The 26,557-nt window shown below is 50.4% G+C and overlaps 1 protein-coding gene across 1 annotated transcript; it reads right to left on the bottom strand.

The window, feature by feature from the left end:
• Positions 1-14,573: 14,573 nt before the first annotated feature.
• On the bottom strand, positions 14,574-19,939 carry LOC102936516 (interleukin-36 receptor antagonist protein). Its single transcript, XM_043536169.1, has 3 exons — positions 19,838-19,939; positions 17,352-17,492; positions 14,574-14,783 (listed from the first exon to the last, which is right to left on the bottom strand). Exons 1-3 carry the CDS (start codon positions 19,937-19,939, stop codon positions 14,574-14,576), a joined length of 453 nt encoding a protein of 150 aa, XP_043392104.1.
• Between the last annotated feature and the right edge of the window lie 6,618 nt (positions 19,940-26,557).

Here is a 26,557-nt window from a genome sequence, read left to right as displayed (position 1 = left end):
CGTGTCAAAAGCTTTGCTATCATCATGGGTGTCTGTGACAGGAAGTGCTGTCTATCCTCCGGCTCAGTGGCCCAGCCTGTGCTGTACCTGGAGATGAGTGCTCCTGAGACCAGGGTTTTAGCAACTCCCTCTTATCTAGGTGGTGTTTTGCAATGTTAATTCAAAACCAGTTTGTAAAATTCCAGAGCAAAAGTAATCGGAGACTCTGCCCTGAACACACGTCTCTCTGGGTTCTAGCTGGAGGTAGGCTGGGTCCTGTGCAAGGCTTGTGATGCCTTCCGTTTCAGAGAAGAGTCAGGACTTGGCTGTGATGAATCTAAAGGGGATTTGCTATTGAGGCTGCTGGATCCAGACAGACTCTGGGGTTCTCTCGGGCTCTCTACCTCCCAGCCTGTGCTGCCCCGTGGTGCCACACAAGGGGCCCCCCTAAGCTGCTCCCCACAGGATCAAAGCAGAGAGAAGAATGTTCATACCTCCCCTATGGCAGTGTCTCCTTCTCTGCTTTCCGCAGGACAGGCTCATCATGGACCTGTATAAACACCCTGAGGAAACGAAGAGCTTCACGTTCAACAACACTCTCACAGGCAGCACCCACCGCTTCGAGTCGGCCACCTACCTGGGATGGTTCCGTTGCACCTCCCAGAAGAGCGACGAGCCCCTCGGCATCACCAGCCGCACAGGGGAGTCAGAGATCACTGAGTTTTACTTTAAAAAGATTTTGGGCTAGATTGTGCTTTTTAAGGCACCTGAAGGGGGCGGAGCCAAGAACTCCCATCCCAGTGGGAGCTCCAGCAGCAATCGGACCCTGAAAGTTAGGTTTATTAGTCATTTGTTGAAGACACACTTTTTCTATCCCTTCAAATGGGCACCTGTTTCTGTGTAAAAACACACTGGCTGAGTGAGTTGTGCCCCCTTCTAATAGCTAATCTACACAGAAGATAAAAGCTTACTACTAGTGCCAGCTGATGGAGTTGCTCCTTTGGTTCCAGTGGCAGAAGCTTATGCCTTTGATGCTGGTTCAATCCCTGGCTCGTGGTGGGGTCATTATTTACATATATGGAAAACATTGTTATATATTAATACAGACTGACACTAGAGGATGTGGGGAAATAGTGAATGAAATTTACTGGAGCTTTTGCAATGATCAAATTGACCAGCCCTCACTGAAGTATAAATAATTCTAGCAATAAACTGATGCCCAACTCCATATCCACATCTGGATCCTCTAGCCCCTCATGACTCTGGCTGTGTTGTTTTGCTTATCCTCTGTTCTGTGGTATGAGATGAAATACACTGGCTCAGATCCTCCCCCGGCACAGGCCAAACAGGCTCTGGGCTAGAGCTGCGTGAAAGTTTTCCAGCTGAAACTTTTTTCAGTGAAAAATGCACATTTGATGACACCAAAATTTTTAGCGAACGCACGTCAGTGTCACTCAATTCTTTCAGCCCTAACCAGCTTTTGCAAAGAATTTCCCAAAAATGTTTTATTTTTCCCGTGTTCAACATAAGATTTTGGTTTGAAATTTCCTTCAATTTTATTAAAGAACTAATCAAAAAAAGATGGAAAAGGCTCAACAGCTAAACAAAATACTTTAAGGTTGAATAAGACATTCTGTTTGACCTGAAACAATTTTTTAAAACTTTTTCAATTTGCTAAAACTTTTGACCCCCAATTTTTTCCCCAGGAATTGCCAGTGAATGGAAAAATCCATCTACTCTGGTCCAGCTTCTCTGAGGGCTGTGCCTCGAACAATAGGAGGGAACTTCTGACCCAGCAGTCTACAGAAGAAGTGCAACACTCTGGCTTGACCTCTATGGCTGTGTAAGAAGCATTACTAAGTGGCTTGGTGGTAACTTATTTATGACCATGTGGTCCAGTGCTTTGGGGCCTGACAAAACATAAATTACAGCATAACCTCTTCCATTTCAAAGTCAAGGGCTTCCCAGAAAGGACTGGCTGAGAGTGTGTTCCCCTCTGTTAAATGTATTTGCTTGTTTATACTTTGCATCCGAGCCTGTCCTGTCTCTGCATTATAACAGGAAAAGCTACGTACCAGAAGCTGGTTAATGAGATCCATTTCCCTTTGTCTTTTTCTGAGAACTCACAGATTTTCAGGCCAGAAGACAACTTTATGATCATCTAGTTTGACCTCCTGCACGGAATCCCACCTACCCAGTAGTTGAGAATATAAGAACAGCCAGACTGGGTCAGACCAATGGTCCATCTAGCTCAGGATCCTGTCTTCCTATAGTGGCCAATGCCAGGTGCTTGAGAGGGAATGAACAGAACAGATAATCATTAAGTGATCCATCCCTTGTCACGCATTCCCAGCTTCTGGCAGTCAGAGGCCTAGGAACACCCAGAGCATGGGGTAGCATCCCTGACCATCTTGGCTAATAGCCATTGATGGACCTATCCTCCATGAATATGTCTAATTCTTTTTTTTAACCCAGTTATACTTTTGGCCTTAACAACATCCTCTGGCAACAAGTGTCACATGTTGAGTGTGCATAGTGTGACTAAGTACTTCCTTTTGTTTGTTTTAAACCTGCTGCCTATTAATTTCATTGGTGACCCTGGTTCTGGAGGTATGTGAAGGAATAAATAACAATCCCCTATTCACATTCTCCACACCAGTCATGAGTTTATAGACCTCTATCATATGCCCCCTTAGCCATCTCTTTTCCAAGCTGAATAGTCTCTCCTCACGTGGAAGCTGTTCCAAACCCTCAATCCTACACCAAGCCCAAAGTAACTTCCTGTAGAAATATGCACAGTACATTACTTTTTCCCTTGTTGCAAGAGACTTGCCAAAGGTGTCACAACCCTGCTGCCTGTTGAAATTTTTTGACTGAAACTTTTTTGGGGCAAAAAAAATGCAGATTTGGTGACAAACACATTTCATGAATTCACATCAGTTTTACTGAATCGGGTTTTGGGGGGGTGATATTCTGTACTTTGGGGGAGCATATTGTAACCCCCATGTTCTTCATTTTCATATAATTGTGATCTCACATTCAAAGCATGCCTTGCAAGGTATCAGGGGAAAGGTTATGATCTGCTGAAAGTCATTTCTCTATCCATATGTATATCATTAATGCATATGAAGTTATGAGAATTGTGTAGTACAGTGGTCACTAAAACATGCTGTAAATTGGGGAATCAGCCAGATATTCGCTCCCCAGAGGCAACAGCAAGGAAAGTAACCAATGCCCGGGTGGGGTGTGAAACAGCCATCAACAGCCATTGTCCAGACAGGGAGCTACAATGCAATGACTCACCTGCATGAGGCCACACCAGGGGAATTGCTCAACCTTGCTGGGAGAGACTCAGTTATGCCCTCCAGACATGCCTGGACTTGTGCTCCCTATGGATATGGACTGAGAGTATAAAACAGACCAAGTGGATACATACTGGACCCTTCTCCTGCCCCCACCTATGCTGCAAACAACCAAGACACTGAGAAGAAGACAAGACTCCAACACAGGAGATTGGCCCAGGTTTAAGGAACAACCCTGTAAAATAAAGGACTGCAATATCCAGTGGGGTGAGAAAAACTGCTTAATCTAGTTGCTGCCCAGTCTAATAGGGTTGAGAGTTTAGACTGCGTGCTTATATTTTATTTTATTTTCATAATCAGTCTGAATTGTTATGCTTTGACTTATAATCACTTAAAATCTATCTTTGTAGTTAATAAATTTGTTGATTTATTCTACCTGAAGCAGTGCGTTTGGTTTGCAGCATGTCAGAGACTCCCCTTGGGATAGCAAGCCTGGTACATATCAATTTCTTTGTTAAATTGACAAACTCATATAAGCTTGCAGTGTCCAGCGGCATAATTGGACACTGCAAGATGGAGGTTCCCAGGGTTGTGTCTGGGACCGGAGATATTGACTAGTGTCATTCGGTTGCAAGTTGCTGGGAGCAGCTTACATGGCAGAGGCTGTGTGTGACCAGCCCAGGAGTGGGGGTTCTCACAGCAGAGCAGGGTCAGGCTGGCTCACAGAGTCAAGGATTGGAGTGACCTAGCAGATCACTGGTCCAGACAACACCAGAGGGGAAAGTCACAGGGGGTGGAGGGGTTCAGGGGAAAAAAACATGAAAAAAATCCCCCCCCAAATTGAAATGTTTTGGGATTTTTTCAGTTTGAAATGAATTTGTTTCAAAATTCCCTTTAGTTTTAGTTTTAAGAAAATCTAAATAATTTGAAAATGGTCAAAATCGAAATAAAACATTCAGCGAGACCTGAAACAATTTTTTTTGTTGTTGACTTTTCGAAATTGCCAATGCATCCAAAAAATCCATTGCCTCCCAGTTCTATTTCCACCCTCCTCTACCATGCTCCAGTATGAAAACTAGAAGAAGGCTTCAGGGAAATCAGCCATTGATTCCGAGAGGCAGGAACCACAGGCTGACCCAGGTATTTTGATTCTATGTGGGTTCGTATCCCACCCCCATCACCGTGGCATCTGGGTGCTTTCCAGTCGTGTATTAAGCAGCATGACTCACATCTGCCACATGTGGTTTGTTGTGTGTGTGGTGTGGTTGGGTCGGGTTCTGTTTGTTTTGCAAGGCCAATGCTGCTCTGTGTTGCTCTCAGCGGAGGTTGGTCAGAAAAGGGCAGCCGGCTCTTGGGATGGGAGGTTTGCGTTGGTCCTTTAGCTCTTGCGGGAGTTTGTCCCACAGTCTAGGACTGGTCCCTGAGGATGCTTCATCTCCTGCACAGACAAGCTTTGCCCTGGGGGTAGTAAGTTCCATGGTGACCACAGTTCAATCCTGGCGCTTTGGAAATGGGGCGCCTTGGAGATATGGCCTGACCCCTTGAACTTGAATTGTCCCAGCTACAGCTACTTCTCAGAGCAGCTCGGTGGCCTAGGCTGTCTGAAGCAGCCTTCTCCCTTTGCGGGATGGAATGTCACAGGGTGGCTGGCCCTTAAAGGGAGAAAAACTTGTGACCGGTGGCCTAACTCCCTTCCCCAGGTGGAGAAAACGAAGGGCACATAACAGAGGATGGGTGTCCCTAGAAGAGCTGCAGGAGAGAGGGGGAAGCTCTGGAACCGGCAGAGAAAGACAGAGAGGCTCCTGCAGGGAAGACCCTGACACCAGGGGAGGTTTGGAAGAAGAGCTCAAGCCAGGGAAAGCCCAGGAGTGATGGCTGCATTATAGGAGGAACAATGAATTGGAGACTCAGCTCTTGGAAGAAGAGTTTGTGAGTCTCTAAGGGGGAGAGAGAGACACTGAACTGGGGTGGGGGCCTGTAAGCCAGTGTGTACCCAGTGGATTGAATAAATGGGACCCGCAAAAGGTGAGTGTTGTAATTAACTTTGAATTGTGATCTGGAGTTTTTGAGGAGTCCAAGGGGGTAAACTGGGGCGCAGTGTCAGTAGAGTGACGTCAGGCCATCAGGAAGTGCTTACCTAACTCTGCTGTCTGGAGACATACAGGAAATAGATGCTTGCTCTGGGGAAGTTACATCAGAAAGCTTCACAGAGTGAGGCTATTTCCAGAAAAGCAATTACAGTAGAACCTCAGAGTTACGAACACCAGAGTTACAAACTGACTGGTCAACCACACACTTCATTTGCAACCAGAAGTATGAGATCAGGCAGCAGCAGAGACCAGAGGGGAAAAAAGAAAGAAAAAGAAAAAAGCAAATTCAGTACAGTGTTGTGTTAAATTAAAACCACTAAAAAAAATAAAGGGAAAGTTAAAAAAAATTGACAAGGTAAGGAAACTGTTTCTGTGCTTGTTTCATCTAAATTAAGATGATTGAAAGCAGCATTTTTCTTCTGCGTGGTAAAGTTTTAAAGCTGTGTCAAACCAATGTTCAGTAGTAAACTTTTGAAAGAACCACCATAATGTTTTGTTGAGAGTTATGAACATGTCAGAGTTACGAACAACCTCTATTGCCAAGGTGTCCATAACTCTGAGGTTCTATGGTATGTACAACGCAGCACATTTCACACAATCTGTATCCCAGAAGGCTATGGTGAACTCGAGTGAAACATGCAAATCTCAGTCCCTGCTGAGAGAGAGGGAATTTCAAAGATACAGCAAATTATGTTTTGTTTGATGGGTTTTCAGCTGGGCTTTTATTTAAAAATTCTGAGAAGAGACAGCCTCATCTCAGGTGGCATCGTTTGCATCTTCTTCCAGCCCGTTGTTTGCAGTATGTTTAATTGCCATGGTGAGGGAAATACAGCCACCAGTATGCTGCCCCATGTCATGGGATGTCTCCACAGTCTGGATGGGCAGGTAGAATTCATAGATTTCGAGGCCAGAATGGACCCTTATGGTCAACTTGTCTAACCTCCTGCAAAGCACAGACCTCAGACCCTCCCCTAGGGATTCCTGCATCCAGCCCATATCTTGTGGTTGAGCTAGAGCATAATTTAGAAAGTCACACCCAGACTTGATGTAAAGAATCCAAGTGATGGAGAATTCCCCATGTCCCTAGATGAATTATTCCAGTGGCTAACTGCCCTCACTGTTAAAAATGTGACCCTTTATTTCTAGTCTCAGTTTGTCTGGCTTCAGCTTCCACCTATGCGATCTTGTTCTGCTTTTGTCTGGTAGCTGAACTTCTAAACCACATCAGAAATCCCTTCCCTTTTGTAGGCACTTGTAGATGGTGATCTGGTCACCTCTTAAATGTCTCTTTGGTATGCTAAGGCCTTATCTACATGGGAACGTTATACTAGGTATAAGCTAAGGTCTGAGTTTAAACTCCTATAGTTATCCTGGTATAACTCCCTTGGGGATAGTCTTCTTTCAGTATAAGAATATCTTTTTCCAGTTTAGCTTCACTGCAGAGTTAATGCAGACTTGTACCCAGGTTTTAGCCCAAACACCCCTCCTGTCCACACATGCAGCCCTCTTACCCAGGATTATATATGTTTTGAAGCCGGGCTAGCTTACCAGGCTGGGCATGTATGTTAGAACCTGGGTTTCACTTTAACTCTGTCTCTAACCTGCCCGCTTTGCAGTGTGGCTGCAGGCTATAGCCCAGGTTACAGAACTCAGGTGCTGCTAGTCCTCCAATGCCTTCTGTGACATTTCCCTCTGGTGTTATCTGGACTGGTGATCTGTTAGGTCACTCCAATCCTTGACTCTGGGACCCAGCCTTACCCTGCTCTGCTGGGAGAACCCCCACTCCTGGGCTGGTCACGCACAGCCTCTGGCATGTAAGCTGCTCCCAGCTACTTGCAACCGAATTACACTAGCCAATATCTCCGGTCCCAGACACAACCCTGGGAACCTCCATCTTGCAGTGTCCAGTTATGCCCGCTGGACGCTGCAAGCTGATATGAGTTCATCAATTTAACAAAGAAATTGATATGCACCAGGCTTGTTATCCCAAGGGGAGTCTCTGACATGCTTCAAACCAAACGCACTGCTTCAGGTAGAATAAACAAACAAATTTATTAACTACAAAGATAAATTTTAAGTGATTTTAAGTCAAAGCACAAGAAGTCAGATTTGGTCAAATGAAATAAAAGCAAAACACATTCTAAGCTGACCTTAACACTTTCAGTGCCCTTACAAACTTAGATGCTTTTCACCACAGGCTGGCTGGTTACTCTTCATTCAGGCTCTCCCCTTTGATCAGTGCTTCGGTCGCTTGGTGGTGATGTCTGTAGATGTAGGTGAAAGAGAAAGGAAGAGCATGGCAAATGTCTCTCCCTTTTACCATGTCCTTTCCTCCCCCTTGGCTTTGTCCCCCCACCACCCGCTCCTTCAGAGTCAGGTGAGCATTACTGAGTTTCTCCAAGCAAGGCGGAGCAATTCTCCTGGGTGTGGCCTCATGCAGGTGAGTCATTGCATTATAGCTCCCTTGGGGGGGAGGGATAGCTCAGTGGTTTGAGCATTGACCTGCTAAACCCAGGGTTGTGAATTCAATCCTTGAGGGTGCCATTTAGGGATCTGGGGCAAAAACTGGGGATTGGTCCTGCTTTGAGCAGAGGGGGTTGGACTAGATGGCGTCCTGAGGTCCCTTCCAACCCTGATATTCTATGGACAATGGCTGTTGATGGGTTGTTTGACACCCCACCCAGGCGTTGGTTACATTCCTTGCTGTTGCCTCTGGGGAGCTAATATCTGGCTGATTCCCTCAATTTACAGCATGTTTTAGTGACAACCATACTACACCATTCTTATAACTTCATATGCATTAATGATACAAATCTATGGATAGATAAATGACTTTCAGCAGATCATAACCTTTCCCCAGATACCTTACAAGGCATGCTTTATATGTAAGATCACAATTATATGAAAATGAGGAATATGGGGGTTATTCCCCACACTCCCAGAAGGTATAGAATGTCACATCTTCCCACAACTCCCCCCACAGGACAAACTAGTTCTCCCACAGCTGACTGGGAGAGGAGCCTAGAGCAGCTCAGCACAAAGAAGCATGAGACCTGCCTCCAGACACACGAGGGAGTGCAGAAACCCTGAGGATGCAAGTTGCGTAGGAGACACTCACCTGGGCCAGACTAAGCTGGGTGCTCAAACCTGGGTGCCAATCACATGGGCTACCTCTGTGGTGAAGACAGACAAATATATTGCTTGGGAAGCGGTTTAAGTGAACCTGGAAAAAGCTGCTGTCACACTGGAATAAGAGTGCCCTCAAGGGAGGGTTGTACTGGTATAACTGGCCAAATGTTCCCATGCAGACAATGCCTAAATCACAGTGGGGGTGGAAGGGACTCGAGGGATCATCAAGTCCAGTCTCCTGCACTGAGCCAGGACCAAGTCAACCTAGACCATCCCTGACAGGGGCTTGTCCAACCTTTCTTACAACCCTACAATGACAGGGATTCCACAACCTCCCTTGGGAGACTGTTCAAGCACTTAACGACCCTTGGAGTTAGACAGTTTGTCCTACTATCTAACTTAAATCTCCCTTGCTGCAGATTAAGCCCATTGCGTCTTGTCCTACCTTCAGTGCACATGGAGAACAATTGATCGCTGCCTTCTCTATAACAGGCCTTAACATGTTTGAGGATTGTTATCAGGTCTCCCCTCAGTCTTCGTATCGCAAGACTAAACAGGCCCAGTGTTTTTAACCTTTCCTCACAGGTCAGGTTTTCTAAACCTTTGATGATTTCTGTTGCTATCCCCTGCACTCTCTCCAGTTTATCCACATCTTTCCTAAAGTGCAGCACCCAGAACTGGACACAGGACTCCAGCTGAGTTCTCCACCAATACCAAATACCTCCTACGTCTTACATACAACACTCTGTTAACATGGCTGTGATGAGGTGCCCACCCCACCCAGGACTGGAAGGGGTTAAGGTGGCCAGGCAGGCCTATTAACTCCACAGGCTACCCCTGGAGGAAGAGCCAGGGAGCAGGGAATTGATTACAGGAAGGCTCAGGCAGGAACAGGCAAGGCCTCTAAAGCCAGGAAGCTGGCACCAGACAGGGGCTGCTGGGAAAGGGCAGTCACTCCTTGGGAAGAGGGAGTTGGAGCTCCCAGGGAAAAGGGGGAAACCAGGAGTGCAGGAAGCACAGGTGCTGACTTTCCAATGTGCTGGGGGGGATGCTTGACCCCCGGCCCTTCCCCTGGCCCCACCCCCACTCCACCCCTTCCCCCAAGTCCCCACCATACCTTGCCTCTTCCAGCCCCATTCTGGCCCCTCCCCTGAGCACATCGTGTCCTCACTTCTCTCCCCTTAGCCCCCCAGAGCCTCCTCCACGCTGAGAAACAGCTGATTGCAACGAGCGGGAGGCACGGGGAGGGAGGGAAGGAGAGGGAGGTGCTTGGCAGATGAAGGGGGGCTGATGGGGTGCTCAGCACCACCATTTTTTCCCCGTGGGTGCTCCAGCCTTGGAGCATCCACGGAGTCGGTGCCTATCGCTGGAAGCAGTCCAGGGAAGGTGCAAGGAGAGGAAAGCCCAGAATTTCTGGGTTGAGGGTCCCTGGACTGGAACCTGGAGTAGTGGGAAGGCCTGGTTTCCCCTCCTAGCCACTGGAGAAGTGGCACCAGTAGACCAGTGCCAGAGAAGACTGTCTGAGACTTTGCACAGAAGGACTTTGGGCAACCCCTAGAAGGGGAAACAATGTAGTGACCAGCAAAGAGGAGGCTGCAGTTCCTGGAGCAAGAGGGGTTGCAGTGAGAGACGATGGGAGCGACACTGCTGGGGGGGGCGGGGGCCAACCTGGAAGAGCTAATCCCCAGGACGGCCAGGAGGAGGCACCACTAGTGGTGAGTGAACGGCATAACAATGCCTCAGAATAATAGTAACCTTTTGTGCAACTGCATCAGAGAATCATAGAATCACAGAATATCAGGGTTGGAAGGGACCTCAGGAGGTCATCTAGTCCAACCCCCTGCTCAAAGCAGGACCAATTCCCAACTAAATCATCCCAGCCAGGGCTCTGTCAAGCCTGACCTTAAAAACTTCTAAGGAAGGAGATTCTACCACCTCCCTAGGTAACGCATTCCAGTGTTTCACCACCCTCCTAATGAAAAAGTTTTTCCTAATATCCAAGCTAGACCTCCCCCACTGCAACTTGAGACCATTACTCCTTGTCCTGTCCTCTTCTACCACTGAGAATAGTCTAGAACCATCCTCTTTGGAACCACCTCTCAGGTAGTTGAAAGCAGCTATCAAATCCCCCCTCATTCTTCTCTTCCGCAGACTAAACAATCCCAGTTCCCTCAGCCTCTCCTCATAAGTCATGTGTTCCAGACCCCTAATCATTTTTGTTGCCCTTCGCTGGACTCTCTCCAATTTATCCACATCCTTCTTGTAGTGCGGGGCCCAAAACTGGACACAGTACTCCAGATGAGGCCTCATCAATGTCGAATAGAGGGGAACGATCACGTCCCTCAATCTGCTGGCTGTGCCCCTACATATACATCCCAAAATGCCATTGGCCTTCTTGGCAACAAGGGCACACTGTTGACTCCTATCCAGCTTCTCGTCCACTGTCATCCCAGGTCCTTTTCCGCAGAACTTCTGCCTAGCCATTCGGTCCCTAGTCTGTAGCGGTGCATTGGGTTCTTCCGTCCTAAGTGCAGGACCCTGCACTTATCCTTGTTGAACCTCATCAGATTTCTTTTGGCCCAATCCTCCAATTTGTCTAGGTCCTTCTGTATCCTATCCCTGCCCTCCAGCGTATCTACCACTCTTCCTAGTTTAGTATCATCCACAAATTTGCTGAGAGTGCAATCCACGCCATCCTCCAGATCATTTATGAAGATATTGAACAAAACCGGCCCCAGGACCGACCCTTGGGGCACTCCACTTGATACCAGCTGCCAACTAGACATGGAGCCATTGATCACTACCCGTTGAGCCCGACAATCTAGCCAACTTTCTATCCACCTTATAGTGCATTCATCCAGCCCATACTTTAACTTGCTGACAAGAATACTTTGCTAAAGTCAAGAAACAATACATCCACTGCTTTCCCTTCATCCACAGAACCAGTAATCTCATCATAGAAGGCGATTAGCTTAGTCAGGCATGACCTTCCCTTGGTGAATCCATGCTGACTGTTCCTGATCACTTTCCTCTCGTGTAAGTGCCTCAGGATTGATTCCTTGAGGACCTGCTCCATGATTTTTCCGGGAACTGAGGTGAGACTGACTGGCCTGTAGTTCCCAGGATCCTTCTTCTTCCCTTTTTTAAAGATTGGCACTACATTAGCCTTTTTCCAGTCATCCGGGACTTCCCCCGTTCGCCATGAGTTTTCAAAGATAATGGCCAATGGCTCTGCAATCAGAGCCGCCAATTCCTTTAGCACTCTCGGATGCAACGCGTCCGGCCCCATGGACTTGTGCACGTCCAGCTTTTCTAAATAGTCCCTAACCACTTCTTTCTCCACAGAGGGCTGGTCACCTACTCCCCATGCTGTGATGCCCAGCGCAGCAGTCTGGGAGCTGACCTTGTTCGTGAAGACAGAGACAAAAAAAGCATTGAGTACATTAGCTTTTTCCACATCCTCTGTCACTAGGTTGCCTCCCTCATTCAGTAAGGGGCCCACACTTTCCTTGGCTTTCTTCTTGTTGCCAACATACCTGAAGAAACCCTTCTTTTTACTCTTAACATCTCTTGCTAGCTGCAGCTCCAGGTGTGATTTGGCCTTCCTGATTTCATTCCAACATGCCCGAGCAATATATTTTTATACTCTTCCCTGGTCATTTGTCCAATCTTCCACTTCTTGTAAGCTTCTTTTTTATGTTTAAGATCCGCAAGGATTTCACCGTTAAGCCAAGCTGGTCGCCTGCCATATTTACTATTCTTTCGACACATCGGGATGGTTTGTCCCTGTAACCTCAATAGGGATTCCTTGAAATACAGCCAGCTCTCCTGGACTCCTTTCCCCTTCATGTTATTCCCCCAGGGGATCCTACCCATCAGTTCCCTGAGGGAGTCGAAGTCTGCTTTCCTGAAGTCCAGGGTCCGTATTCTGCTGCTTACCTTTCTTCCCTGTGTCAGGATCCTGAACTCAACCAACTCATGGTCACTGCCTCCCAGATTCCCATCCACTTTTGCTTCCCCCACTAATTCTTCCCAGTTTGTGAGCAGCAGGTCAAGAAAAGCTCCCCCCCTAGTTGGCTCCTCTAGCACTTGCACCAGGAAATTGTCCCCTACATTTTCCAAAAACTTCCTGGATTGTCTATGCACCACTGTAGTGCTCTCCCAGCAGATATCAGGAAGATTAAAGTCGCCCATGAGAACCAGGGCGTGTGATCTAGTAGCTTCTGCGAGTTGCTGGAAGAAAGCCTCATCCACCTCATCCCCCTGGTCCGGTGGTCTATAGCAGACTCCCACCACTACATCACCCTTGTTGCTCACGCTTCTAAACTTAATCCAGAGACACTGAGGTTTTTCTGCAGTTTCATACCGGAGCTCTGAGCAGTCATACTGCTCCCTTACATACAGTGCTACTCCCCCACCTTTTCTGCCCTGCCTGTCCTTCCTGAACAGTTTATAACCATCCATGACAGTACTCCAGTCATGTGAGTTATCCCACCAAGTCTTTGTTATTCCAATCACGTCATAATTCCTTGATATCACCAGGACCTCCAGTTCTCCCTGCTTGTTTCCAAGGCTTTGTGCATTTGTATATAGGCACTTGAGATAACCTGCTGATCGCCCCTCAGTCTCAGTATGAGGTAAGAGCCCTCCCCTCACAGACATTCCTGCCTGTGCTTCCTCCCGGTATCCCGCTTTCCCACTTACCTCAGGGCTTTGGTCTCCTTCCCTCGGTGAACCTAGTTTAAAGCCCTCCTCACTAGGTTAGTCAGCCTGCTCGCAAAGATGCTCTTCCCTCTCTTCGTTAGGTGGAGCCCATCTCTGCCCAGCACTCCTCCTTCATGGAACACCATCCCATGGTCAAAGAATCCAAAGCCTTCTCTCCGACACCACCTGCGTAGCCACTCGTTGACTTCCACGATTCGACGGTCCCTACCCCGGCCTTTTCCTTCCACGGGGAGGATGGACGAGAACACCACTTGCGCCTCAAACTCCTTTATCCTTCTTCCCAGAGCCACGTAGTCCGCAGTGATCCGCTCAAGGTCATTCTTGGCAGTATCATTGGTGCCCACGTGGAGAAGCAGGAAGGGGTAGCGATCTGAGGGCTTGATGAGTCTCGGCAGGCTCTCCGTCACATCGCGAATCTTAGCCCCTGGCAAGCAGCAGACTTCTCTGACTTCTCACACTGTTGACTCACATTCAATTTGTGATCCACTATAACCCCCCAAGTATCAGAGGTGTAGCCGTGTTAGTCTATATCCACAAAAACAATGAGGAGTCTGGTGGCACCTTAAAGACTAATAGATTTATTTGGGCATAAGCTTTTGTGGGTAAAAAACCCATTTCTTCAGATGCATGGAGTGAAAATTACAGATACAGGCTGTACGTGTGTCCATTCTCCTCTTGTAAGGTAACTTGGGCACACGAAGAGAAGGGAGTTACCTTACAAGTGGAGAATCAATGTTGAAGGCCAATTTAGTCAGGGTGGATGTGGTCCACTCCCAATAATTGATGAGGAAGTGTCAATACCAAGAGAGGGGAAATTGCTTTTGTAGTGAGCCAGCCACTCTCAGTCCTTATTCAAGCCCAAATTGATGGTGTTAAGTTTGCAAATGAATTGTAGTTCTTCAGGTTTCAGAGTAGCAGCCGTGTTAGTCTGTATTCGCAAAAAGAAAAGGAGTACTTGTGGCACCTTAGAGACTAACAAATTTATTTGAGCTGTAGCTCACGAAAGCTTATGCTCAAATAAATTTGTTAGTCTCTAAGGTGCCACAAGTCCTCCTGTTCTTTTTGTAGTTCTTCAGTTTCTCTTTGAAGACCATACAATACCATAGGAAAACCTTCTCCTGTGTAACACTGGAGTCACGGGGTGATTCTGAAAGCAACCCTGCCCTTAGCCAAGTGCCCTGGGGCTCTGCATGGATGCAGGTAAGAGCTGGATCTAGCCAGGGTCATCCGATCGCCACCTGCTCAGGAATCGCAGGTGTATTTCAGGTGCACAAGTGTCAATGGAAAAACTCCCCCACGCTGCACTGGGGAGGGGCAGCTTGGGGACAGGACCCCGGCCTCTGCCACTTTAAACTTTCTTGAAGTAGAAGTTGGTGATTTCGGCCTCCCCGAGGTGGTAGGTCACCCAGAGGGGCTGGTCATTTCTGGGGGATGTGCTCAGATACCAGCCTGGGAAGGCGACCAACTCAAAGCGGAGGGTGCTGCTGCTGGCAGAGCAGGTAAAGGTGAAACGCTCGGCTTCCCAGCTATTCTGGTACAAGTCCATGATTTTCTTGTCCTGGTGGGGGGGACGAGAGAGGCCAGTAGAAATAAGAAAAGGAGTACTTGTGGCACCTTAGAGACTAACAAATTTGTTAGTCTCTAAGGTGCCACAAGTACTCCTTTTCTTTTTGCGAATACAGACTAACACGGCTGTTACTCTGAAACCAGTTAGAAATGGAGATGCAGCTTGGGGGTGGGGGAGGAGGGGATCTGCCATCTGCCCTATTGACTTCAGTAGGAAAATGAATGGCTAACGCACGGCTTGGCTCTGACCTGTGACTCTGAGTCAGGCATGCTAAATCCCAAAGCAACAGGCTCTTTTCCTGACCTCCTCCTTCCCCGCCCCCATCAGTGCCAGAAATCGAACCCAGGAGCTCAGCCTCTGTTAGTGATGTGGGTCCAGCAACCCTGGGTCCCAGTTCACCTGACTGAAAGGATGGGGCAGCATCTGTGACTAATAAGTGAGAGGAAGATGGCTGTGACGGGGCGGGCAGTCCCTGAGAAAGGCGTAGGGCAGTGGACGGGCTAGCCGGTTGACCTGCCAAGCCATGGCCACGAAGCTGAGAAGGCCAGAGGGCCGGGACACCGGCCAGAGGGGCTTCTCTGCTACGTTTACCAGGCAGAGGCTTGGAAGCCAGGCAGAACCTGGGAAGGACTCCAGCCAGAAGGGCAGGGCTGGCTGGATCAAAGACTGGGAGAAAACCGAAGGACTCCTGGGTGTGGCAGTTGATGCGGGAGGTGGGGTACGAGGTGTGTTGTTGGACTGGGTCTGAGCAGTGTGTGCACCACATGTGGGATAAAGGGACAGTGTTTGGGGCTCTCAATGGCTAGTTGCACTATGTGAGATCATAAACTGGCCCTGGGGACAGCGTGTTACCAGACCCACGAGAACTTCTGCTGGACTCTTGGGGAGCCCTGAGGCAGTAAACTGAGGCAGTAACCCTGGCATTATTGTGCCCAGCAGAAAGGGGGCACTTAGAAGGCGAGGGGGAATTGGAACATGGGGGTTGTTTCTGGCTTGAGCATTAGCACCATGAATAGAGTCTGGGGCCCTGTAAGGGAGTGGACTCACCTTTGCGGCACCTCCTGCTGGTCTTCGTCGGGAATTAGCTCACCAGGCTCCAGGGCACCCTCTGCAGGCCGGTGATCCACCTTACCGCTGGCCCCACATGCCTCCTGGACCCAGTGCCCCTTGTCTCTTGGATGGCTGCCCCCTGGCAGTATACCCACTGTCTCTCAGCATTTCCCCCCAGGGGAACCCCCACCCACTATTCCCACCTTGCCTTAGTGTAAGGCTACTGCCAGTCTCCAACTAGCCCCTTGTATCGGGGGCAGACTGCAGTGTAAAAGCCACTCATCACTGGCAAGGAGGGGTTTGGACCTGCTGCCTTGGCCTACCCGTGAGCTGCCCCTTTGCAACTTCAGTACCTGCCTGGCCTTTCACTAGGCCGCAGCCTGGGATTTTCCTGGCCAGAGCTCCCCAGCTCCCGTGGCCTTTCCCCAGCCCTGCTCCAATCTAGGTACTCTCTGCTCCCTGCAGCCAGGTCCCTCCCTCTCCAAAGGGTAGAGACAGAGCGTGTCAGCTCCTGGCTCACTGCCTACTTATGAGGCCAGCTGAGCCCTAACTGGGGCATGGCCCCAGATGAGCCGACTGCCCGACTCAGCCTAGGCTGCTTGCCAGGGCCGGCTCCAGGCACCAGGGCCCCAAGCAGGCGTGTGGGGCAGCAGATAGAAAGGGGCGGCAGTCCCTGCGGCCACGGCGGCAATTTGGCGGCAGCTTCTCTGTTCTGCCCGCGGCGGCGGCAAATCGGCGGCAGCTTGTCCCTTTTGCCGTCCGCGGCGGCAGTTTTTTTCATAGCTTGGGGTGGCAAAACCTGTAGAGCCGGCCCTGCTGCTTGCCCCAGCCCCAGCCCTCTCCTGGGCTGTCCTAAGCCCCTCAGGGCAGGAGCGGGTGTGTGTGTTCGGACCTTGCCTATTGTCCTGGCACCTAGGCCCCATGTCGCCCCCTGCCCTCGCTTGTGTCCATAAGACCCCACTGCCCTCACTGAAAGGCCCCTGGGCATCAGGTGATGACTCTTCTGACGCCCCAGGGCTACTCCTTGCAGTCACGGAAGTTGGCAGATCGGATGACAGGACGCAAGGGGAGTGGATCTGCTGAGTCCAAAGGCTCTGCTGGGAGATGCGGGGAGAGGGACAGGTGGCGGGGAGGTGGGGCTGGGAGACTGGGGAGGGGATGGGGCGTGGGACAGGAGAGATGCGGGAGAGATTATGGAGTGGGGGGTTGGCAGTGTGCCTCGGGGCAGGGCTAGGAGATTGGGAAGTGGGAGGGGTGGGGGAAGAAGGGGTGACAGGGAGAAGGACGGGGGATGGGGGTCAGGTGATAGGGAATGGGAATGGGGTTGGGAGCTGGCCAATGGGGGAAGGGGGACAGGAGCAGGACAGGAGGGTTGGAGGAGTGGGGGGAAGGGGGACAGGAAGGGGGCTGGGAGTAGGCGATGGGGAACGGGATGGGAGGCAGCAGCGTGGTCACGCTAGGAAGATGTTAGAATGCCCCAGGCCTGACTCCCCAGTGATGGGTGCTCACCTCCAGCATGAGGGTGGGCTGGGCTGAAGTGCTGCAGGACAGACAGCAAAGCCCACCATCGATGCCCATAACGATGGGGAAATGGCTGGGATCCATGAACTGGTTGGGCACCACGCTGGTCTTCTCTGGGAACACAGAGCACTGAGGAGGGGAGTGGGATGGGAGGTGAGCTACAGACGAGTTGGGGGTGTCAGAACCTGTGCAGCATCGCTCCCCTCCCCTGCAGTGCAGCCCATCTCCTGGCCTGGGCCTGGCCCTCGGCCACTGGGACTGCCAGCTGCCTGGGGCAAGGACCCGTGTCCCTGTGTGGCAGCCAGGGGAGAATCCCTTGCACAGGCGGGGTAACTGTGGCTGCTCTGTGATGTCCCCCCCAAGGCAGGGGCGGGAGGCAGCCAGCCACAAGCTGCATGGGGTGGGCTCTTTTTCTCTGAGTATGGCAAAGTGACCCTGGGAGCTGTTTTGGCCCCACAATGTCCCTGTCCCCCTGCCTTCCCACACCTGGACTGGCCAGGTGTTTGTGTCTGCTGGGGTGTCAGGGCCTGTTTTGCCCTGCCCGTCAGGAAGGCCACGCAGCACAGCGCGGGAGGAGCTGGCGCAGCACGGAGGAGCTGGTACGGCATGGAGGAGCTGGCCTGCAGCCCACCTGGGGGGGGGCACTGGCAGTCTCGGGGGAGCCAAGAGGCGGTTGTGGTGGCAGCAGATGACTTTCTGGCTGGTGTCACGCAGGGTGAATAGGCTGGGCCCTGGCACAGCCATGATGGCAGGTCCTGAAACAGAGCATGGCGAAGGAAGAGCAGGGCGGGAGAGGAGGGTGCTCGGAGTAAAGAGATCTGCACTCTGCCCCCACTCCCCGCCAGTGCACTGCCAGTGCCTGCTCTGTCCGTGCACCCTGCCCCTCCCAGCGCCCCCCCACCCCTGTAGTCCCCCCAGAACCTCTCGCCCCCCGTCCCCTCTCTCCTCCCCGGCTGGATCTTCCTGGAGTCAGGCATGTTGAGATCTAACGCGAGACTTGGGTTCAGCAGGCTGCTGGGCTGCGGCGGGGCACTGGCCAGGGCAAGGTGGGCAGTGCCCTGGGGTGGAGGAGAGTCAGCCCCCAGAAAGCGGGATCCCATGGGTTCTTACTCTGTTTAAAGAACTTATCGAATAGATTCACTGGATCGCTGTTGCCAGGCTGGGAACAGGGTCCTGGCGTCCGCCCAGCTCCCGGCCATGCTGTGGATGTGTCCGCGGTGCCTGTCGTGTCCTGGCAGGAGCGGGGTGACTGGGAAGGACAGATGAACACCAGCTCTCAGGCAGGCTGGTCCCATAGGGGGAACCCCATTGGCCCTGCTGAGCCAGGATGGGGTGGGGGGGCAGAGCAGGGCCCATCTTTGGCCCACTGCCCCATTTAGATTTTGGCAGCCAGGAGCTCATGGCATTGGGTGTGTGGCGATGGGGGGGTTGAGACCCACCTGTCAAGCAACCTGATTGGCTTGGATCTCGATGGGCAGCAAATCAGGGCTTGTTCCCCGTCTCACCCCCCTTGGCCCGGCTCCGGGACAGCTCCCCATGGAATCGCCAAAGGGGCCGCCCACTCTGTGGCCGTGGCAGAAGGAATGGCATGGACCGGTCCCTGGCGATGCTGCCGGGGGTGGGATGCTTCCCTACTAGGGCCTGGCCCCAGGATGCAGCCGTGGGGGCTACGGGCAGTGACCCCTCTCTGCCGCTCTGAGAAGACTCTGGGCTGGCTAGCCGGGGCCAGGTCGTCACCCCAGCTGCACCGACAGGGCTCAGCCAGCCCAGGCTGCCCTACGCAGCGGGATCCAGGCCTCACAGTGCCTGTTAGCTGCTGGCGGGATGTGCTGGGCAAGGGGGTTTCTCCAGCCAGGCCAGAGCCAGGGAATGAGACAGACACCAGGGTCAGTTAGTAACTGACCCCCCCTTAACCCAGTGGGCCACTGGCAATCCCGCCCCTCGCTGCTCTGCCCAGGACAGGTCCCTGAGGGTAGAGCCAGGGAATAGCCAATGCAGAGCAGGCCCTAGAGTGGGTCCAGGAGGCCAGGCTGTATCCCCACCAGGAGGCTGTGCCCCTTTGGGACCCACTATGGCCTGCGCTCTGCGTATCCGGCTGCCCCTGACCCTGGGCTCGGCTGGGACTCTCGGCCATTTATACATGGGGCGGGGTGACATGAGCGCAGATCAGTACCGTGTGTGTGGAGGCCGATCCTGCCACGGAGACGGGGTCACTGGGGAAAGAACAAGGAGTCGTGAGATTTCTCTTTCTTGGGGGAGCCGAGGGTCTCAGACATGGGAGCAGCATCTGCATCACTCCATGTTTATGTCTTAGTAGGAAGTTATTGTCGGAGATCGTGAGCGCAGACACTCTGCTGCCCTCCCAGCCGCCCTCCAGGCCCACTGCCCCCTGCTCTGCTAGTTCGGCTGTTCTCCCATGACAGTCCTCCATTTTCCCATAATGCACCAGCAGGGCTAATGCCTGGTGGCTTTACCGAGTCCCTACTCAGGCGAAGCTCCTCTTGATCTCTGGGGACATTTGCCTGAGCAAGGACTCCAGCATCTGCTGCATTTGCTGGGATGTCACTAATAGACATGGAGGAAACCCAATGCCATTATGAGGGTTCAGATCAGTGGGACTCAGCTGGATTGGAACCACCTCTGGGTTAGAAACTCCTAAATCCAGCCATGAGCTTCGGCAAACCCCAAACTAGCCCTGGCTACCTCATCTCTTGTTCTCCATGATTGGCTTGTAAGAGCCTATCCTCCTCCAGTCTGTGGCTCCCTGCGGCTCCCTGGACCAGTGCCTGGTGATTGTCTCCTGCTGCCAGGGGTGATGCAGAGCCGGGAGCCCAGACACAGCGATTAACATCCCCCCTGGCCATTGGCATTGACAGCACCTTACACTACTGTCCCTTTGCCCACTGGTGCCAGCTGAGCCCAACCTGCACCATCACATTTTATACCCACACTGCACTGGTACAACGTTCATGATGCCAATGAACTGAGCCCAGAATTGTGCACGTGGGCTATAGAATTCAGCAGCCAGGCTCTCCTGTATTCCCCCAACTCATCAACTCCACCTCCTCCCATTTCTCAGCTTATAATAAATCACTTCTTCCTCTGTCTCTACCACCTCCCCTCAGTCTCTCTCTCTTGTATTAACAACTCACCCTATTTTTAACTCTAGGTACCATGTAATTTTGCCAGAAGCTCGAACATGAAAATACACTATAGAATTAAATGCGGAAACGCTCCATTCAGACAAAGTTTGGTTTACGTGGCTATGAACCCAAAAGTAAGAAAATACCAAAGTTAAGGTTGAATGTGCAGCTTTAACTCTGTCCCTGTATGCATATACCCTTAGTTCCCCCCCTTGGACATTCGTATTATTAGGGTGCAGGCTTTAATTAAACGATCATATTCTATTTATCAAAGATAATACAAGATACCATACAACTTTCTTCCACAACAAAACAATGCCACCGAGTATCAGTGAGCAGTATGGTGTGTTGGCAATCTCAGGGAGTTATAATTCAATTATAATGGTAACTCCCTCAAGATCTGTGTACAATCAGTTGTTTCATTCATACATTAGACTAATATTATTATTTCATTGTGGCAGTGCCTAGGAGCTCAGTTGAGGTGCCAGGTGCTGTACAAACATAGAACAAAAAGTCCCTGCCCCAGTGAGCTCACAATCTCACCAATCAATTCATCTCTGAGCAGAGGCCAAGCACAGAAAATTTCAGCCCCAGGGAGGAGCAGTTCAGAAAGTTAAGAGCATCAGAAAACAAGACATTGCAAGGGAACCTGTTTACTAGTGTCTCGTAAAATGGCAGTTTGTTGTGTCGTACTGTGTATGCATGCCATATCCATGCTACGCCCTTATGGAAGGGCCTACAGAGTTCCATAGACAGAGCCTTTCGCTAGGTTTTTTTGAATCTCCCTGTAGGATTTAATAGAACACTATCACCCACCTTCAAACAACCCATTAAAAAGATCTTATTTTCTGTTATATTCTATCAGCTTTCAGAATAAAATCTGTGGAACCCGCCTGCATTTGTGGAGGACCCTATGGGGTTCAGCCTGGTACAGTCTATAGGACCATCCCATAAGGGTGGAATATATAGATCACTGTTCACATTTCTCAGGGCCGTCTTTCTCCCCTTACTTAGAATTTAAGTCATCATTTACCCTTGTGCAAGTGAATGCAAAATGCTACCAACTCAGGATGGCAGCATGTTGCTGCCATGTTGCTAATGTGTAAATGATGACACAAGGTGCAGGCCAGTGGGGACTGGGGGCTTGTCTACATGGGGAAGTTATACCAGCATAAGGTAGGTTTCAGAGTCATAGCCATGTTAATCTGTATCAGCAAAAACAATGAGGAGTCCTTGTGGCACCTTAGAGACTAACACATTTATTTGGGCATAAGCTTTCGTGGGCTAGAACCCACTTCATCAGATGCATGGAGTGGAAAATACAGGAGCAGGTATAAATACATGAAAAGATGTGAATTGCCTTACCAAGTGTGAGGTTAGTCTAATGAGACAATTCAATTGACAGCAGGATATCCAGGGACGAAAAATAACTTTTGAAGTGGAAATGAGAGTGGCCATTGACAAGAAGGTGTGAGTAACAGTAGGGGGAAATTAGTATTGGGGAAATTAGGTTTAGGTTTTGTAATGAGGGCTAGCTCATTACAAAGCTAGCCCTCATTACAAAATGGGGGGGGAGGGCTAGCTCAGTGGTTTGAGTATTGGCCTGCTAAACCCAGGGTTGTGAGTTCAATCCTTGAGGGAGCCATTTAGGGATCTGTGGCAAAAATTGGGGATTGGTCCTGCTTTGAGCAGGGGGTTGGACTAGATGACCTCCTGAGTTCCCTTCCAACCCTGATATTCTAGGATTCTATGATTCTGTAACCACTTCCAGTCTTTATTCAGGCCTAATCTGATGGTGTCCAGTTTGCAAATTAATTCCAGTTCTGCAGTTTCACATTGGAGTCTGTTTTTGAAGTTTTTTTTTTGAAGAATTGCCACTTTTAGGTCTGTTATTGAGTGACCAGAGAGTCTGAAGTGTTCTACTGGTTTTTGAATGTTATGATTCCTGATGTCAGATTTGTGTCCATTTATTCTTTTACGTAGAGACTGTCCAGTTTGGCCAATGTACATGGCAGAGGGGCATTGCTGGCACATGATGGCATGTATCACATTGGTAGATGTACAGGTGAACGAGCCCCTGATGGTGTGGCTGATGTGGTTAGGTCCTATGATGGTGTCCCTTGAATAGATATGTGGACAGAGTTGGCACCACGGTTTGTTGCAGGGTTTGGTTCCTGGGTTGGTGTTTTTGTTGTGTGGTGTGTAGTTGCTGGTGAGTATTTGCTTCAGGTTGGGGGGCTGTCTGTAAGCGAGGACTGGCCTGTCCCCCAAGGTCTGTGAGAGTGATGGGTCGACCTTCAGGACAGGTTGTAGATCCTTGATGATGCGCTGGAGAGGTTTTAGTTGGGGGCTGTAGGTGATGGCTAGTGGTGTTCTGTTACTTTCTTTGTTGGGCCTGTCCTGTAGTAGGTGACTTCTGGGTACCCTTCTGGCTCTGTCAGTCTGTTTCTTCACTTCACCAGGTGGGTACTGTAGTTTTAAGAATGCTTGATAGAGATCCTGTAGGTATTTGTCTCTGTCTGAGGGATCGGAGCAAATGCGGTTGTATCTTAGAGTTTGGCTGTGATGGAGGAATGTCTCTATCTGCAGATCAGATGATTACAATACCTGTAATTGACAGCCAGCTCCTGGACCTCTGGTTTGACCAGCTTGCTATTGTGCAAGGCTTCAACTGAACTGTCCCACCTACTTATGCACAACCTTGGTGTTTGTATCAGGGTTTCCTGGATGACCTCCCAGGTCCCATTGCTAACGATGACAGGTTTAGTTCATTGCTGACCAGAACACCATCCCAGTCAGAAGAGCTCACAGTCCAACAGGGCGAGAGAGAACTGGTGCTAATTCTGAGAGCAGAAGGATGGTGCAGTGGTTACTAGCAGTACTCACACAGAGGTATTTCGGCTCCTAACTCCCACTGAAATCAATAAGAAGGTAGGAGCCTAAATACCTTTGGGGATGTAAGCCTGAGTCTCGGCGTCTGTACATTGGGGATAACAGCACTGCCCCAGCTCCCTGGAGTGCTGAGGATAAAGATTGTGAGCTGCTCAAATATTAAGTGCCATAGATAGATCCTAATCTCACACTGACAGTCTCTCTTCCAGGCCTGCTCCAGATCTCAAGCTTGTTTACAACTCCACAGATGTCAGCACAAGTGCACCTGATTTACACCTGGTGTAGGTGAGAGAGGAATCAGGCCCCTTCATAGAATCATAGAATATCAGGGTTGGAAGGGACTTCAGGAGGTCATCTAGTCCAACCCCCTGCTCAAAGCAGGACCAATCCCCAACTAAATCATCCCAGCCAGGGCTTTGTCAAGCCTGACCTTAAAAATATCTAAAGAAGGAGATTCCACCACCTCCCTAGGTAACGCATTGCAGTGCTTCACCACCCTCCTAGTGAAAAAGTTTTTCCTAATATCCAGCCTAAATCTCCCCCACTGCAACTTGAGACCATTACTCCTTGTTCTGTCATCTGGCACCACTGAGAACAGTCTAGATCCATCCTCTATGGAACCCCCTTTCAGATAGTTGAAAGCAGCTATCAAATCCCCCCTCATTCTTCTCTTCTGCAGACTAAACAATCCCAGTTCCCTCAGCCTCTCCTCATAAGTCATGTGTTCCAGTCCCCTAATCATTTTTGTTGCCCTTCGCTGGACGTTTTCCAATTTTTCCACATCCTTCTTGTAGTGTGGGGCCCAAAACTGGACACAGTACTCCAGATGAGGCTTCACCAATGTTGGATAGAGGGGAACGATCACGTCCCTCAATCTGCTAGCAATGACCCTACTTATACATCCCAAAATGCCATTGGCCTTCTTGGCAACAAGGGCACACTGCTGACTCATATCCAGCTTCTTGTCCACTGTAACCCCTAGGTCCTTTTCTGCAGAACTGCTGCCGAGCCATTCGGTCCCTAGTCTGTAGTGGTGCATGGGATTCTTCCATCCTAAGTGCAGGACTCTGCACTTGTCTTTGTTGAACCTCATCAGATTTCTTTTGGCCCAATCCTCTAATTTGTCTAGGTCCCTCTGTATCCTATCCCTCCCTTCCAGCGTATCTACCTCCCCTCCCAGTTTAGTGTCATCTGCAAATTTACTGAGGGTGCAATCCACGCCATCCTCCAGATCATAAATGAAGTTATTGAACAAAACCGGCCCCAGGACCGATCTTTGGGGCACTCCACTTGATACCGGCTGCCAACTAGACATGGAGCCATTGATCACTACCTGTTGAGCCTGACAATCTAGCCAGCTTTCTATCCACCTTATAGTCCATTCATCCAGAATATTGCTTCTAAAGACCTTAAAGTTTGGTGTTTTCACTGACCACACTGGTCCTTCAGCAGGGGTGCCAGAACAGGGGGGGCCAAGGGACCTGGCCCATCCACTTTTCATCATGGGCCCAGCTCCCTGCCTCTCCTTTTCACCCCCTGAGACCCTGCGTCCAGCCAGGCTGGAAGCTGGAGCCCGGCCTGGGTAAGAGTGGCCTGGGGAGCCTGGGCAGCTGTGGACACTCCACCTGCCTGGGATGTGGGAGCCCGAGAGCAGCTTCCAACCCATGACCCCGGTAGAGGGTACTCCCCCACCTGGCTCCGACTTCCAGATTGACTGGGGGGTGGGGCCTCAGGGATAAGGAGTGGGGCAGGGCCACAGAGGGGTTGGGGCCTCACCCCCCAAAAAAACTTTTAGGAAGGATCCGTCACCCCTGCCTTCCAGCCTGCCTTGAGGTTTTGAAACACAGTCTTTGCTTTTCCGATGCTGAGCTTTCCCTCAGATGTGCAATCACCCTTATCGTGAATGATGCTCCCCAGATAAGTCCATCTCATAACGGCTTTCGAGGCTTCCCCTTCCCAGTAGGAAAAGTCATTGCTAGGTACGCTGATTTTCATAACGTCCATCTCTGGTTTATTAAGCCCTCTTTACCAGTGATGATAAGACCTGTTTGACCCTGTTCGCAAAGACTGAATTTGCCAACAAGCCCTGGAGGGTACAGTTGTGCCCGTTTCTGACCCTGCTACTCACACCCCCTGCCAGACCATTGCTGGCCCTTCCCCTGACATGCCACCTGGCCCCCAGACAAGGCCCCCGTTGGCAATTCAGGTGCTGTGTTATCTGAGAACTTGCCCCACCTGCTCTGTGATCTGGTGAAGCACGTTCTGTGATCAGGCTACTAAACCAGAGCACCCAGTGAGCAGCTAACGCTCAAAGGTCAAATGTTACACAGAACTAAGGTTGGTATCATATTGCATTGCCACCCTTACTTCTGCAGTTCTGCGCTGCTGCTGGCAGTGACACTGCCTTCGCTCTCCGGCCCCCCAGCTCTGAAGACAGTGCCTGCCACCAGCAGCAGTGCAGAGGTAAGGGTGGCAATGGGGCACTAGTGAGTCTTCTGTGAAAAGTGCTAGTAATAAAGTTTCTTCATGCCCCACCCCCGCAGTATTAAACAGTAACTGTTTTTTAAAAAATAACTTTTCTGCTTATAACAATAATTCAATAAAAATGTGTTTTAGTCAATGTGACGAAGTGCGACTATTCTTAATGTTTCCTCTGAATACTGTAGGGGTGCCTCAGTTTCCCTTATGCATTTCTTAAGTCTCTAGGGGGTGGGATAAGGGGGTGTGATTGTTGCAGAGCAAAGGGCCAGTGTACATAAATGGCCAACACTCTGTCTCCTGGCAACTGATGGCCTGGGCCCTTCCCCCCTGCAAGGTGAGAGCTAAAGGGTTGGAGAACAAAGGAATCTGGTGACCTCCTGGCCGGGGGAAAGGGACAAAGCCCAGAGGAGGAGGGGCTGGAGAGTGAGTGAGTTGAGGGCTGGCTGGGGACGTGGAGTGAAATGCAGACATGGTTGTCTGGCTCACTGCCCCCCAAAATGGACCCGGCGGAGGGGTCCTGTTCTCTGTACCTACAAGCTCTGTTTTAGACCATGTTCCTGTCATCTAATAAACCTCTGTTTTACTGGCTGGCTAAGAGTCATGTCTGACTGCGGAGATTGGGGCAGGACCCTCTGTCTTCCCCAGGACCCCGCCTGGGCAGACTCGCTGTGGGAAGTG

This window comes from Chelonia mydas, chromosome 26 (assembly GCF_015237465.2).
Source record: "Chelonia mydas isolate rCheMyd1 chromosome 26, rCheMyd1.pri.v2, whole genome shotgun sequence".
NCBI lineage: Eukaryota > Metazoa > Chordata > Testudines > Cheloniidae > Chelonia > Chelonia mydas.
This window is presented reverse-complemented; position numbering and strand designations above follow the sequence as displayed.

Bases quoted from the DNA above. Each gene is read 5' to 3' on its own strand.
- LOC102936516 (XM_043536169.1), bottom strand. From the start codon at position 19,939: ATGTCTATTAGTGACATCCCAGCAAATGCAGCAGATGCTGGAGTCCTT. The intron at 17,493-19,837 runs GTAAAGCCACCA...TCCCCTCCTCAG, and splicing joins TTCGCCTGAGTAGGGACTCG to TGCTCTGTGTTCCCAGAGAA. The intron at 14,784-17,351 runs GTGAGCACCCAT...CCCCCCCACCAG, and splicing joins AGCCCACCCTCATGCTGGAG to GACAAGAAAATCATGGACTT.